Raw genomic sequence first — 16,236 nt, forward strand, 5'->3', positions numbered from 1 at the left:
AATTTGTCTTTGTCGAATTTGATTCTACCGTACTATAAAACTAGATAGAAAGGGAAAAATAAGTTAGCAATAACCTGTGGAAGATATCATTAAGTTTTTTTGCGCCTGGGACCTGCTGTTGCTCGTCGGTGATTGGTCAGTTGCGGTCATTCGTCGGGAATGAGGACGTCAACGACGACGACGGCGCTGGGAACACCAAAATAAACAAGTCCTTTTGTGGAATAAATTACTTTACGTATGAATACTAATAAAAATTTCATGAGCTACAGTCTGATCAGAAGATAAAGGTCTCTTGTTTCCCTCCGTCTCTTGTTTTTGTGTGTCTTACTGGTTGTGCTAACCTTGGACCTACGTTACGACATGACTCCTTAAGTTCGTCGGCTAACTCGATGCTCACCACCTACCCTTGTGCCTGTGATGAGAGTAAATAAACAAACATGTGTAGTTGAGGAGAAAAAATGTTTTCAATCCCAGAGTGGTTCTACGGAATCGCTCAGGACATGTCGGTTCATAGATCTTTCTTTTTAAATCACGTTATGGTTGGATCTGGGAGTTCTGGCTAAGCAAAGCTCTCGTAGGTCTTTGGTTACCTTTCTTCGAAACTAATAAACCATTGATTCTTCACACACGCATGCTTTGATGCGTTTCAGAATCATATCCTACTCTTCCAGTATTCTGGATTGAACTCTTCCGGATACCTCTCTTCAGTAGAGATTCATGGCCTGAACACCCTTGCGTTCGTTGTTCTTGTCCTTTATGGCCAGAGATTAACGTTTCACGATGCCAATGTCTTTTTTCCTTTTCCTCTTTTCCTTTTTTCCTTCACTTCAAAAACAGATTAGTGTAGATTTGGCTGAGAGGGCGTGACCATGACCAGCTCCCATTGGTTGGTTTCTGTTTATTACGAAATTTCAAAGATCCCATTGTAATAGATGATAACAACAACGTAAACAATTCATAATAGTGAGTAAAGTTCACTCATTAAACGTGTTCTCCTCTGGAGGTTGTCCACAAGAAGATGGGAGCTACACTTCAAAAGTATGTGATTTAGGTCTAGGTTTAAGTGTTGGGACGCTTTTTTTGCGTTTCGCTTGTCCGTCAATTTTTGGCTCTGAGGCGGTAGCAGGCCAATCATATGCGACTAGAACAATTGATGCCGCCTAGGAGGGCGTGTCTAAGACCAGCCCCCATTGGTTGGTCTCTGTTTATCCAAAAAGCGACCACATGACCACATCAACGATAAATTTCAAAAATAACTGTTACTAAACTTAGTAATATTAGTTAAACTGTTCCAGAGGCGAGTATATAGCATACCGAGACTTGTGGCCAGACCGAATAGACATCTTCACACTGCTTTCATCGGTACGTTAGTGACAATCGATCGATAACGATTACTGAGCAAATAATGTCTGGAAAATCTTTGCAGATTCTATTAATGACGGTAACGTTGCTGATGGTTTATTGGCTAGGAATGTTGTGTTATCGGACGTTAAATCCTGATCGAGGTATCGTATACACGCATTCAATACTTATTGATTGCACTGGTGTTGCTAGATTCTTCTTTAAGAAGAAATCGAACAGATACCATCACCATCTTCTGTAAGAGTTCGAAAAGAAATGGAATATCTCGGTGAAGATGATGATCATGATTCGACCCCGCTCGACTGGAAAATTGAACGTCCCGCTCATCTACGGTCTGAGCGTACGGCACCGTCATCAGGGATGCAGCCAATATTATCTGACAGAGACTTGGATAAGACTATACGGTAAGTTTTTGAGTCTATGTGCGCCATTGATACTTTAATGACTTAAAATAGTTTATGTAAAGTGATTATTTGAATTTGTCTGTCTAAATTTCGCTTTCTCAAGAAAATTAGCGTAAAATAGAACGTAGAACTGTGGCCGCACAAAATCAATCCAGCTACTTTATTCTCAGGACATCATTTATTTCTCGAAAAATAAGTACTGTCTTCTGCCTTGGTATCAGAAGTAGGTGCTCATGTCTGAAAGACAACCTACATTCCCCGTTTATTCACTTTGGCAGAAAAAAAGAAAAAGAAAGAAAGAATAAAAATGGAGGACCAAAAAGAAAGCGGTTGCCATCGTGAATCAAACCGTCATGTGACAAGAGGCATCGACTAGCAACGGCATTTGCATGATGGCAAACGAAGCGAACAAAAACCGCGGAAAATGGAAGGAATTGGAAAAAAGGATGAGACCAGAAAGTTGAAAGATTTGTTCGATATAAGAAACACACACTAAAGAGTGACAGCTATGCCAACTTCACTTCTCAGCCTCAATAGTAAATATCATCTTCATCATCTTGACTTCCGTTATTTTACGAATTGGTCCAGCGAACACGAAGAGCATCATATTTTCCTTCAAAGGACTCCGTGAAGAGTCTTCAGAGTCGGGTCGGTGGTCGCTGTGCCGCGCTTAATATGCGCAGTACGCTTAATATCGCGTGGAACCCAGTCTCACGGCTCTGGTCCAACGGCTGTCGTTGAAGCGCGTCGCGTATACGGCCCACCTTACTTTGCTTTCCCTAACAAATGCGGAGGCGTCTCTGATCTTCGATGGCTGTATGGTAGAACTTCGAATCCCGTCCTTCATTTATGTGAAGCGGAATATTCCTAGCACCTCTCTTTCGACTGAGCGTTCAATGACGTTTACAGCAGCTTCTTCCGGCTTGCGAAGTGTCCAGGTTTCTGAAGCACAGGGCAAAGTAGGAAGTACTGTGATGTTGAAGAGGTGCACGGCGCAGAGTGCTCGTGGTCTTCTTCACCACATCCTTGATGTTTTTTTAAGCTCTCTAGGCGCTCGTTTTCTCCTGCCTAGCTCGGTGTCAACTCCTTCTTTATGTTCATTCTCCGACCTAGAGGAACGTAGCTGTTGCATGTGCATGTGTTAGTCCTGTGGAGAGTAAATGGGGCATCTGAGAGCAATCTGTTACGCATGAACATTTTTTTGCAGATTCAGCTGAAGACCGATGCGTCCACATGTCTCGTCGGATTGGGTCGGCATTCCCCTCCATTCTTCGCTCCCATGTCTTCCCATTCCAACTCTCGCATTGTGTTCTCGAGGGTAGCTGTGAATATTTTAGGTGAAATTGTATCATTCACGTCACTGACGATATTCTTGTAGAATGGCGAAATTCTGGTCGTGAAGTAACAGTACAACTCTCGAAGTACCTTTATGTACTGAGTAGGAACTTCTTGGTCGTCCAAGGCTTCCATGACCATGCAAAGTGAACGTATGGTGGCGTTATCTTGTGGATTTCCCCTCTTATACAACAACACGGTCTTGCTGGCCTTTCAGTGTTTAGGAGTTTTGCCTTCCGACGAGGTAAATTTTTCAGATGCTCAGATCTTATCATGTTGGGACTGGAAGCCGTATGATTTCTTATCGAGATGATAAAATGTCGTACTTCGTAAGGGAGAACTTCTGGAATAATCTGTCCTTTTTCCCTCGAGAGGTCAGAGCAGAAGTCGTGGATAATTTTCTCTAATTCCCTTCTCGTTCGTCACCTTCTTCTCCTTCTTCTTGCGGTCTTTGAAATCTCGACTATCATAGCAAACGCTCTTTCTTGTTTTTGCAGCTTCAGCCAATACTTCTGGTCTTCTCTCTTTAAGATCTCGTTTTATCGCCACTCTGCAAATCCTTGTGAGCTCCGACGTGAGCTTTTGGTTGCCTTGTGCACGTGGTGTTCCGCTCTGGTGTGTTTGTTCAAAGATACTGGAGACATTCGCCTGTTTGTGGTTTTGAAACTCTCAACCTTTCTCGTGCTGTCGTAAGGGTGTTCGATGGGCGTCGTCGATGTTGTCGTTAACGGAACCTTTTCAAAAGCCGGCTAGCGTAGAGAAGAGATCCCAGTTAATGATAGTTCTGGGACTTCGCTCTCTGAACTTTGCTTCTTCCTCTTCTTTCTGTGTGAAAGGTAATCCTCGAGAGAGGAGGTAATGGTCTAGTCCCGTTTAGAACTTTGACACCACAGCGGCATCCGTCAGGCAAAACATGTTACTCACGATGATGTGGTCAATCTCATTACATTACTGTCCACCAGGTGACTTCTACGTCCAGCGTAGAGAGGAGGGCTTTTGGCATTGCGGGCTCCCATAGGTGGTCTCAGTCGTCATGATGAACTCAAAAAACCTCTCTCCTTATCCGTTTCGTTGTAGGCCGTGGGTTCCGATGTGGCTATTTTTGGCGTTAAACTCAGCAGGAACAATGACTTTGTAATAGGTGTGGTTTTCTATAGAGCCTCTCTAGGTTCTTATAGAAGGCATCGACTTTTCTTCTTCTTCGTAGCTTGATTTTTTGGTGTAAGCGACGAAATAGCCAAAGTTGGCGTTGAACCAGATGTACTCATTCGCAGACGTCCGATTCGGGTTGTAACTTGTTCGAAAGAGTCGTTGTTCTTTGCTATACTTCTGTTAAGGACTGTTACTTCTACTGTCGCATATTCCTAAGAACAATCCTTCTTCATTTCTAGTTTTAACGTTCTGTGGGTGGCATTTTCTCGTCTCGTTCACTCCGATGACGTCGTAGCAAATCTTCCTTGCTTGCATAATCACATCTTCAATGACCGCTTCCAGTGTGAACGAATGTGTGTTATATGTATGCACACACCCTAATCCTAGTCGTTTTCCGTTTCGGCAGCCTAGATTCCCTCTCACCCCTTTGTCCTTCCTGGTGCCGTTCTAGACCTTTCCCTGGAGAAAGGAGACTTTTTCTTATTACTCTGTCGCGCATTTCAATTGAAACCGATATACAAGGGCGTTATAAGTCAGACCTGTTACATCAGAGGTAGAGAGTCAGTCCCCTGAATCCACCTGCGTTCCAGGGCAAGCACAAGATCGATTTTGTTCTGTGACCTCTCCCCATTATGTCCTGGTTGTTTATTCCAATACCTTTCTCCAACAAAAATCACTTTATTTCCAGCATCAGCAATGCAGCCAAAGGTCTACCGCCACGCAGCCGAAGCTCAGGAGATACGGTGAATTTCTATATCTTAGATTGTCCTTGACTTTTATAGGTTTGTGATGATGATAAGTAATCAGAGATTTGCTTAGCCTCTTTCTCCACCCGTTCTTAACGTTATATGGGAACCTACACAGAAAGAAGAGTGGAGGATGGAAGTCCCGCAGCGGGTAACCAGCGCAAATGTGTTTTGGTTGACTTTTCTTATTGCCCTCAGTCCTGTTTCAGGGAAAACACCCAGCTTCCACAATCGGTCATCGTAAGTGCAACATACTGAGCTTTATCCTTCTATGGTTGAGTAGACGGGCGGAGAAGAATCAGTGATTACAGAACGGATTGAGTTAGCTTGATCGCAAATAAGGAACCCTCAGCATAAATGGGAAACTTTTTCCAAAAGAAATCGAAAAGCACACTGGGATTATTTTAGGTGGAATTGGGGAAATTCCAGAGGATAGCATTTTGAAAAATGATCTTGCCCTTTTTATGAGAAACTGAATAGAATTTTTGCGCAAATTTTTATGCATGCTCCGCCCTCTCATGTAAGCTCCGCCTATGAGTAGGGAGGCAAGCTTGTATTTTCGAGACACCATCCCTTGTTCTCAGATTATTTCGTTTTTATCAACTTGTCGCAATTTTAGGGCAACTAATTTCATCTATCCCAGTTATATTAAAGAAACCGGCTCCTTCAGGGCGTGGCTACATCGACGAGGTATAACTGATCCGCAATTGCAGAAAATCCCATACATGCTGTAGAAACTTATCGTTTTTAGCCTGTCATCATAAATTTGTATTATGACCCCAGTGTGCCGGGAGAAATAATTCACGTAAGTAACTGATAAACTGTACGTTTCATGTTATTTTAGGGCACCGTGTGGGGTCGCAATTGCAGACTCTGCAAGTATCGCTTATCGTTTATCGCTTTAGGTCCCTAAACCAAACACCGTATTAACTAGTAACTCAAGAGGGCCGAATGGAGAAGCAATTTACACTGCGATTTCCTCAGATGCTCCTCCATGTTTGAGTGTAACGACGACAAAAACTCGTACCAGAGTGACGGGTACGGTTGATTGTTATTGATTGATTTTCGGGATTGTCCCGGCCTTAGTAGTGTTGTTTAGAACCAAAGCCGGGATATACTAAACGAGTTATCGAGACGCATACCACTACGAAACAAGTGACGAGAACCCCAATAGATCCATCATTAAGTAAACTATCAATTATGAGATTTACTGTAATTTTTTTTTGAGTACCGTACATGGTTTCTGTTTTTAGATGCAACTCAACCCATGTCACCAAACCCGAACGATATTACCCCTACCGAAGAGAAAGACATAAAAACGGCGGTAGAACCGCAAGGTGGGACAACGTCACCTGTTGTCCCATACTTCTGATTTTGAAAGAAAACATTTTTTTTTTCTTTAAAGTGAAATCGGCACCATCAGTGTCAACCAGTACAGGCGTTGGAAAAAGTACCACAAGTGCGTCCGCGAAGCCACATGGTGGAGTTCATTGTCGATTTTTTTTTGGGGGATTTTTTTCTAAAAACAACAATAGTTTCTCATTTTAGAGGATGTTAAAGATAGACCACTAGTATCGACCACTGTAAATTAGAGTTTGATTTTTTTAGTCACCTGCTCACTTTTTTTTTGAAAAAATCTGTGATTTTTCAGAAAGATTACGGTAATGTGCTTGCTATTTCATCACAAACACGGGGTGAAAGGATCGAAGAGATGGTACTTTTTTCAAAATCAAATTTCCCACGTATTTATTCATTCCTCCATTCATTTCCACACTAACAAATCTACACTTTTATTAATTTATGGATTCATTCAGTCAATCGATCAATTGACTGATCGGTCAAGCATTCAATAAGCCGTACATTGGTCCACTTGCTCACTTGTCCCTAATACAGTCATTTATCTTTCTTTTATTCATTCATTCATTCATTCATTCATTCATCACAATTCCTCCTCTCTATTCGTATTCTCATTCCCTATAACTCATTCTCATCTTTTTTTCAACCGCTCTCCTTCTCAGTACTCTTTTATTCCTCGGTTTTTCAGTCCAGCATTTTCTTTTTGTAGAAATCATCAGTTATTTCATGAACGAAGTTTTTGCTCTTTCTTTGCAGCCACCTTCGCTCAGAACAGCACATTCTCCCTCAGAACTCGAGACACTTCCTCAAGTGAAAAATCCAAAACCATCCGAGAAGGTCATCCTTATGACACCAGATGCGACCTTAGCTGGTCTAAACTCTTCATTGACGACCAGCACCGAACCTACAACAACAGCTACGACAACACTTGGAAGCGAATACAGCAGTAAAACCGATCAGCAATCGAGTAAAATGTCAAATAAACAGAAATCGACCGATCGGAATGAAGCGCCGAAGCCGACAAAACCATCTTCAACGTCCACTTTGTCGCAATAAAACGATTCAGAAGATTATTAAGTGAGTGAAGCTTACTCTATGCGAATTTGTTTGGTTTTAGCTGATATAAATGTGATTTTTTAGGAAGATTGCAATTAAGCGACACGAAACAAGGATACTACAAGAGATCTTGTGTTAATAAACGGCATTCGTCACACTACATACATTGTGTTTTTATTCATAATCTAAATCGTGAGCCGGATGTAGCGTAGTCGGTTAGAGCTTCCTGTTGCCTGCACGATCGATCGGAGGTTCGAATCCGCTCTAGTGCTAACAAAGCCCTCCATCCTTCCGTGTTCGATAAATTGGTACCAGACTTGTCTGGGAGGATAAAATTGAATGACTTGAGACATCGGCTAGCCTCCCCAAGTCACTGTGGAGGTCAGTCACACGTTCGTGAACCTCAAACGATTCTGAGTTGAAGCGAACGTGGTGGGGCATCGCAAGTGGATTATTTAACATTAGACACTTTCTTTTTTACAATTTAATTTAAAAGTATCACCCCACGAATCTGAGGTGGTACGGATTTCAGGTGGAGTATTCGGGATAGTAGATTATGGAGAGGGGGGGGGGGGTGATTCCGTCCATTTCTTCCTAATTGCCGTAAAAAAAACGGTCCGGAAGACGCGGCGCGTTGTAGAAAGTAGCGCGCCGGTTCGCTCGAAGCCGTATCGTCCGGGTCGTTTTTTACAGCAATTAGGGAGGAATGAACGGAATCGCCTTTCCCTGCATAATCTATGGTCCCGTATATGAATACTTCACCTGAAATGCGTACCATCTCAGATTCGTGGGGTGATGCCTTTAAATCGCAAAAGTGTTAAGTTGCAGGAGAGCTGTGCAGGAAGGCGCGGACACACATACCAGTCGAAAGAAATATGTGGTAAATTTCGGAAAGACCTCGAGGCAGCGTATCACGAAATTGACGTAGTACGTAAAATCCCGGGAAAAAGTAGAGTTCGGGTTGTGATGATTACAGGAACGAGCGTGGCTGCGCTCAAATTTTCCTACTTATCGTAGAAAACGATGTGGGAACCACTTTATTTCCTACGAGGTACGTTAGAACGCTCTTCTATACTCACGCTGCGGTCTCCTTTGTCCACTCGTTCGCAGATGCGGGGCGTGCACAAGGGTGGCAAATTATTCCGTAGGAAAAAACGTCATCTCACTTCGTTTTTACGACAATCAAGGGAAGCTGAGTGGATCCACGCTGGATTCGAAAGATATTCTTTATGTAATGCGGAGAGTGCGGCGGCTATCGCATAACTACGCGGGTGGAAGTAGAGGATTTCACTAAGGCGGTTTCAAACTATCGACCGTGCTGCGGTCGAAGCGGGCTCTTACCGACTGCGCTACACCCGCTCTCTTTAAACAAGTTAATAGTAAGATTAATTATACCGCTTGTAGACTCCCATGCTGATACTTCCTCGTGCATCTATTTAGCGCATTCGTTTGAAGTAGAATAGAAAGCAGAAGGAATGTGCGATGAGAAAGTATATAATGTCTCTGAGTTGCTGCGGATGCGTCGCGGTCACCAAGACAAACATAAACACCGGCAACTATGTACAATGTTTGCATGGGCATTCGCGTAACCACAGTTACTGTGATGAATTTGTTTACTCTATGTTACGAAAACTTAATGATGGCGTTTCATTTGCTTTAAATTCCCTCGGCTAGCAGTTGTCTGTGTTCAAATCCTCCAGTAATCCATCTACCGTATTCTTTTGTATCCATCGTTAACGTCAAGTATGCGTAAAGATTTGTTTTAGATTCAAAATGACTACTTGGTGGAAGAGCGCCGTGCATGTGCTTTGCGTTATTTCGGCAGTAAGTTTTGAGTCCCTTTTTTTTCTCGGAGGTTTTGCTTCTCAAAATACCTAATTCATGTGAAATTCATGGATTTAGATGGTGTTTATTGTTGCTACCATTATGCTTGCGCTCTATGTGATTCGATTAATCTGTAATATGGCTATTGAACCACCGGTTTGACTATGATTCCCTTAATGGCAGCATACCACGAATCTGCGGTGGTACAGATTTCAAGTGGAGTATCCGTGTACGGGGTCGTTGATTATGGAGACCGGGGTGGTCCCGCTCATCTCTCCCTGAATCACTGCAAGCAGCCGGCCCCTGTTTTGTACGATGCCTTCTATTGCAGCGCGCCACCCTGGCGCGCGTAGCATCCGCTACTGCCTATCGGGGCAGTCCGAATTGATTTTCGACGAATCGCAGGACGGAAGCGGCGCAAAGGGTGGAGCGTTGAAAGAGATGGCCTCGTACAAAACAGCATTCTGGAGGCGGCTGATTGCAGTGGTGCAGGGAGAGATGAACTGAACTACCCCGGTCTCCGTAATCTACGACCCCGTATACGTATACTCCACCTGAAATCTGCACCATCTCAGATTCGTGGTACGATGCCTATAATTAAAGTCCGCTCCGGTCATCTATCCGCGTTTTCCAGATTCCTGACATAGAATCAAGCGCTTATAGCAAAAGCGATCGCAGAAGATCAAAACGATCGGCTAGAAGTCCGAGAAGCTCAAGAAGAAGCGATAGAAGCTCGCGACGATCGAAACGATCACCGTCGCGATCCGATCGTGAAACACCGCCTAGCAGTCGATACCGTATAGTAAGTTAGCAAAGGGGGAATTTTTGATGTACCATAACGCATATATATGTAGTTTCAGAATGACAAGGTTCGTACAGTAAATCTAGTGCTTCGCGGACAACCGTCACACTCTTCTGGAACCGAACAGGTGAAAATAATTAAAAATTAGCTGGAAACAGACATGAACCTTGGTATTTTTCATCATCTACATATGTTCTGTTTTTAGAATGTGTCCGCCCCTTCACCTTCGATACGACCTCAAGGTACGCGGATTTCTATGTTAGAACTTGATTTCAAGAAAAATTCTTTTATTCTACCTTTTTTCTCTTAATTCTTTATTGTTCTCTTTATTCTCTATTCTCTTTTCTTTTTTTCTTTCTTTTTATTTTTTTTTTACACAGTTCCAACAAGCCCATACATCAAAATAGCTTTCCTCTTCATTATTTGTCTTTTGTTTTGCGCGTAGCACGTCGTCACTCACTAAATATCACTAAGGTTTTCATAGAAAACTGAAGCTAAGCTTTTTTTTCTAAAATTTAACAAAAATTTCCCCATTTTAGGCAAACCGATTGAGTTCAGTGGACAGAAAATAGTGAGTTTTACATTTACCTATCCTCAAAGGCATCACTCCACGAATCTGAGGTGGTGCAGATTTCAAGTGGAATATTCGTACACGCGATAGAGGATTATGGAGAGGGGGTGATTCCGTTCATTTCTTCCTAATTGCCGTAAAAAACGGCCCGGAAGATGCGGCGCTGCACAAGGCTGGCGCGCTCCAGTCGAACTCCTTGTAGAAAAAAGTGCGCCAGAACGCCCGAAGCCGTATCTTCCTGGCGGTTTTTTACAGCAATTATAAAGAAATGGACGGAATCACCTTCCTACCCATAATGTATGATCCCGTATACAAATTCTCCACCTGAAATCCGTACCACCTCAGATTCGTGGAGTGATGCCTTTAAGTAACGGGATGATGCTGTTCAGTATGAGCACTACAGCTACCCAACCACATTCAATAATAACTTCATTTTTATTGGCGTAAAAAATGTGGAGAAAAAAATATATATAACACAAATAAATCCTTAGAAGTTCTTAGGACGAAATAATACAGCTGCAGCTTTGAGTTTGAGGTTTTAATCACATGAAGTGCTGCAGAAATAACTCCATTTCGAAAAGATTACTTTTGAGGTCCCCAAAGCAGGTAAAAGGGTGCGGTCCGTTTTTTTTGTGTGGTTAAAATAATAATGTTTCAAGTAATCACCAAACTATGTTCGAGGAAGCATTGAGGCCTTGTAGTGAAAACTGTTCTTCAGAAATTCTGGCGAATCTTTACCTCTGACCCAGAGGACGCGCATTTCGCACGCGATTCGGCTCGCGTGCCAGTGATAGTGTCCCAAACTATAGATGGGGATTTTCCTGTGAGTTCAAAGCGCAGCATGATCTGCGCACTAAAGACAAAATCATCTGTATTCTTCAAAAATGTGAGAAAAATGTGGGGACAGCCGAAGACATCGCGTCTCCTCGGGTTTGGACAGCTCTGCGGCCAACTGCGCTCGCACAAATTAAATCTCTGTAAGTTTTCTTCTGTGGTGGTACCTCAGGGCCAAGGATTTTCAAACCTTATCGTCCTCGGTCTATGGACAAACTAATTTTTGTCCATTCAAGGAGAGGTTGAAGAATTTTCGCTTGAGGTGCTGGTGAAGGTGATGTAGAACTTCCAGGAACGCCTCCAAATGTCTCTCACTCGTCAAAGCCACCATTTGGATTATATATTATATTTTTATAAACTGAAGAGAAAAAAATTATATCTATACTTGGGAAATGGGAAGATTCCGCTGATACCTCGTACCATTTTTTCCATTCTCTTTCGAAATGTGGGGGTTATTCCTGCTGCATACTGTAGTATGAGGCAGTACATATAATCGAATAACGAAAAGAACGCATAAGGGAAACGGTACCGCTCAACTTGATCTTTAGTGTCCTGATTTTCAGCAACCAGCAGAGTCCGGCTCCATATCGACGACAGGTAGCACACGAGCGAGCAATGCGCCCTCCGGTAAAGATTCTCGTGCGGATGCCGCCGGATCTATTGCTGTCCACGGATCCGTGATAGGCGCAGATCCAAAACCTCAAGGAATCACATTCAACGTGGAACCGGGTACACCGATTTCCGTGAACGTGCAGGGTCCACGTGCGTATGCTGGTGGAACCACGGTATGATTCAGATTCTTATTCTTTTTTTCTATTACTTAGTTCAGTGGTGGTAGTACGGTACTTTGAGGCATCGACATTTATCGAATGATCCATTATTGTGTCTTACTAAAAAAAAATTAACATTTCATTAATCAATGTACGCCTGAATCCACTGGAACAATTTCTTTTTTTATTCCGAAGCAAAACTACCATTAGAATAATAATAATAATAATAATATTTTTAACTGCCCTAAACCTGAGTCGGAATGCTCCCATCCAGAAATGCCGGATTTTTTCATCCAGAAAAATGGGAAAGAACAGGGAATTTCCTAAGATCTTACAGCTAAGCACGCTTCTCTTACGTGATCGTATAGCACAGATCCATATAAGAGCTGCAAAACCTTATTATTCCCCTGGCCCTTTTTTGACCCCTTTAGTGGCGCGCGCCCGGACAAAAAATGCACTCCAACTACGTCATAGGCGCTAAAAGGGGTTAAGAGGAAGGTGTTTGTGGAAGAGAACCTGTGAAGTCAGTTTTTAGACGTTAGAAACGAGGGGATTCTACATTCCTATTCCCCGGAAATGATAAATATCCAAAATATCCGTAATAAAATAATTTGCTGACAAAAAACTCATCACTGGAGAACATCGGGTGAAGCCCTGACGCACTTATTCTAGGAATTTTAGTGGAAAATAATGTTCATCTTAAGATTTTCTGCTTTTTTGTACCATCGCAGCTTAGAAAGGTGGAAGTGAGTGTTAGACAGAGAAAGATGGCGCGCTGCAGCGGTAGCATGGCGGTAACTCGGATGAAAAAATCCTGCACCGACTATACCTTCATTCATTTATCGTTCGTTATGCTGCGGAACTACCTCCAACTTATCATTTAATCTTTTAAAGGAGTTATCATTAAATCTTTAAAATTATATAGGACGAGTTTGATTCAAGCATTGGATCAGAAACAATTTGTGCCGAAAGCTCGGAAACCATCCGTGTCACCAAATTATAAGGTTTGTGTGTACCTTCGTGGTTTTATACGTCATTCTCATCACTATAGTGGAAAGGGTACTGTAGCTTTATCGCCTTGAGTTCACTATCCTGGGCAAATAATTTCAGTTTAAAAACTTCAGTTTGAAAAAGTCCTCTTTTCCAGAACGAAGTCGAGAAAAAAATAGTTGAAGAATAGTGGTGTCATAGTTTTCCTTCAGGATTTTGTCGAAATAAAATGTTATAGAATGTTTTGTGTTGTATGAATAAGTCAGACAAAGTTATGTTGATTTTTCTCGAGAAATTTCTGCACTGAGAAAAGGTGTGAGAGTGTTTGAAAAATTTTGGGAAGCCATCGATTTGAGTCACCAAAGAAACAGCACACAATTACAACTTTTGGTTTTTTTAAATATTTTTTCGAATTTTCAAACATTTCTCGTGCAAATTTCAATCGAACATTGTTGTTTCCAAGTGACAGCAGTAGTGGTAAACATAATTATTAGAAAAACAAGGAGACTGTCTGAGATGACGGTAAAATTACTGTTTTTTTTTTTTTTGAAAGTGCGACAAAATTGTTTTAAAAAGAAGTATTCATTGTTTATGACCTTTAAACCAACCAAAACCAAAAAAGTCACAAAATTAGGCTAGTTGCAACTTTTTTGTGCAATTTATTTATTTAAGAATTTTTTTCTATCTCGTTCTGTTAGGAACAATACTTCCAGAAAAAAGAGGAGCTAATCTATAGCATTTATCAAACACCCTCTATAAAGAATGCGGAATTTTAATGTCATTCCTAGCAAGAAATTCCCGTAACATATATTAATGGACATAAAAATCGTGTGAGGACCGGCTATGCCGGTTTGAAGACGTCGTTGTCGAATCGTCGTCGTGCTGATAACATCTACGTACATGTACACGTCGTGAATACGTGTGTATGTGTGTGTCCTTTCAATGCGCGTATCGTTCGTCGTAAAATCCACAATTCGTGGACGTTGCGCAATTGTTTACCTTTACTCAATCGCCGATAGTAGTGGTGAAGGGTTAGTAGTATTGACGGCGGAGGAGGAGGCGAAGGAGGCGAGGTGGAGGCGAGGAGGAGGCGAAGGAGGACAGCAAATGTCCAGTTCGGGAAAACGATCCGTTCGTTGTTGACGATCCGTTACGCGGCTCGTTCGCTCGTCGCTCGCTCGCTCGCCTCGTTCAACCTTGCTTTACTTCGTCGGCTGCGTTTTTTTCGTCGCCCTCACATATCTCATCTCATTTGTGCAATTTTACGATCGTTTCTCGACATTTTGCGTACCATTCACATAACGTGCGAACTTTTATGATGTGCTTAACGCCTATTATTCGCAAGTTTTTATTCGACCTCTTGTCAATGACGGGCTCAAAAACAGGTCAAGTACCACCCGATCACACATTGACGACATCTTAGCGTTTCTGGGCCCAAACAACCCATTATCTATTCGGGACCAATTTTACCCTTAAGGAAACGGAACATTAAGTTGTTTACGTGAAATTGACATATATAAGCAAGCAGTTAGTTATGGACAGCGTTAATCAGTCATATATTACTGAAAAAAAATCACTTTTTCCCGAAATTAACCATTAAATGAAAATTTTAATCAATAGAGTTCTCAGTTCAATTTCGAGTGATGATTATTATTTTGCGTAACGGAAATCAACGCTTACGTGAACGTTGCGATGCGTGAATTAAGTACTCGAACATACAGTAATCCGATTCCATGTTTTTTTTTCTAACTTTTACCCGTGTCTTCAAAAAACACTGGATTCAACAGCCACACACACGTTTTGCGTTTATATCGTTTATTTATCATTTAAATTTATCTGTCGTAATTTATTTTTAATCGTGCATTTTCCTCCATGATAAAAATGTTGTACAATGAAATTTAAAATAATAATAAATTTTAAATAAATGTAAAAATGTAAATAATAATGAACATTTTTGTGTTAGTATAAATAATGGTAGATAAGGCATGCATTTAGGAACTATATAGAAAAGAAAACAGAAAATGCTGAAATCGGATCTAAAAATCATGTACAAATGCTCTATTTGATATATCATGCATGTGGGTGGAGCCTACAGTTGATAGCATGTACGTGTTTGTGAAGCGTTCTAATGCTTTTTTTCGTCGTTCATATCCGTTGGACAAATTTTTTTTAAAGTACCCCTCAGTAATTACAGTAGCTCAAAAATCTAGGTCTACCAAATGGTATGTCCAGAATAATGTAAAGTTGTAACTTTACGAGATCACCAGGATGATCTACCTGTCGATACAGATCGATTTGAAATCAGCTATTGCATCCCCAAATGTCCAGTCATTAAGGCGACACGATTCTACAGCCGACCCGATGACCGTATCCTACTCATATGCTCAATTAACCTCGGGGAATCGATCAATAACGTGCTGGCAGCACGCCAATTCGTCCTTGGTCGACGATCATCATTTCGTGTTCGTGAATGAGTGCGTGCCCAACGTCTCAATAGTGTCAAAGTGCAGGGGTGCAGGCTCGTAGCGCTGTATCATCGATCGCCTATTGATTTTTTGATCTTTTTCTTCGCCAGGCTGGCGAGCGTCGTTTGCGCTTTATTTCTTGTGACTTGTTTGAAATTTCACATACGATTACAGTAACAAAATGATCCTTAACGGCGTTTATCGTGGATAGTGCAGATATGTGTGATTGCGGACTTGCACTATATGACGTTTATGTACCTAATATTGCTCTACTGTCATCCGAAATATCAATCGCAAACTTTTCGCGGATACTGCATCCGTACTTGAGAATCTCTTTCTGTTCATGATTAATTTGTACGAGCGAGTTATACGTTAAACTTTTAAATATTTCCCTGGTTTTTTTTCTTCAAAAAAATTGTTGTGATTTCACACTTCATCTATCTTAATTAAACTATTAATTGTTAGGTCATCTACAATCTGTTTTTTTTTTTCTATCCTATTATTGTTTATCTCACTATTTTATTTTACTATCTTAACTTGTTATCTTATTTTATCCTATTTTATCTCAT

The 16,236-nt window shown here is 41.5% G+C and overlaps 2 protein-coding genes across 5 annotated transcripts; both read left to right on the top strand.

Moving 5' to 3' along the window:
• Positions 1-1,018: 1,018 nt before the first annotated feature.
• On the top strand, positions 1,019-13,392 carry RB195_016697 (uncharacterized protein; the record flags this gene model as incomplete). Of its 4 annotated transcripts, none has more annotated exons than XM_064183344.1 (29): positions 1,019-1,038; positions 1,296-1,362; positions 1,427-1,505; positions 1,568-1,766; positions 4,942-4,996; positions 5,073-5,150; positions 5,209-5,239; positions 5,619-5,689; positions 5,751-5,804; positions 5,905-6,037; positions 6,099-6,185; positions 6,253-6,336; positions 6,405-6,479; positions 6,548-6,582; positions 6,651-6,713; positions 7,112-7,226; positions 7,300-7,432; positions 7,496-7,545; positions 9,086-9,110; positions 9,178-9,235; positions 9,314-9,391; positions 9,870-10,037; positions 10,090-10,164; positions 10,243-10,279; positions 10,577-10,608; positions 12,006-12,016; positions 12,198-12,227; positions 13,138-13,216; positions 13,360-13,392. In XM_064183344.1, 29 exons carry the CDS (start codon positions 1,019-1,021, stop codon positions 13,390-13,392), a joined length of 2,055 nt encoding a protein of 684 aa, XP_064039222.1. The 4 variants fall into 4 exon arrangements, with proteins under 4 accessions (XP_064039222.1, XP_064039223.1, XP_064039224.1 ...); XM_064183343.1 differs by having other exon boundaries at positions 10,096-10,164; XM_064183341.1 differs by lacking the exons at positions 7,496-7,545; positions 9,086-9,110; positions 9,178-9,235; ... (7 more) ...; positions 13,138-13,216; positions 13,360-13,392 and having other exon boundaries at positions 7,112-7,192; positions 7,252-7,305.
• A 752-nt stretch (positions 13,393-14,144) lies between these two features.
• RB195_016698 (uncharacterized protein) lies at positions 14,145-14,345 on the top strand (the record flags this gene model as incomplete). Its single annotated transcript, XM_064183345.1, has 1 exon — positions 14,145-14,345. One exon carries the CDS (start codon positions 14,145-14,147, stop codon positions 14,343-14,345), a length of 201 nt encoding a protein of 66 aa, XP_064039226.1.
• Between the last annotated feature and the right edge of the window lie 1,891 nt (positions 14,346-16,236).

Source organism: Necator americanus, chromosome II (assembly GCF_031761385.1).
Source record: "Necator americanus strain Aroian chromosome II, whole genome shotgun sequence".
NCBI classification, from domain to species: domain Eukaryota; kingdom Metazoa; phylum Nematoda; class Chromadorea; order Rhabditida; family Ancylostomatidae; genus Necator; species Necator americanus.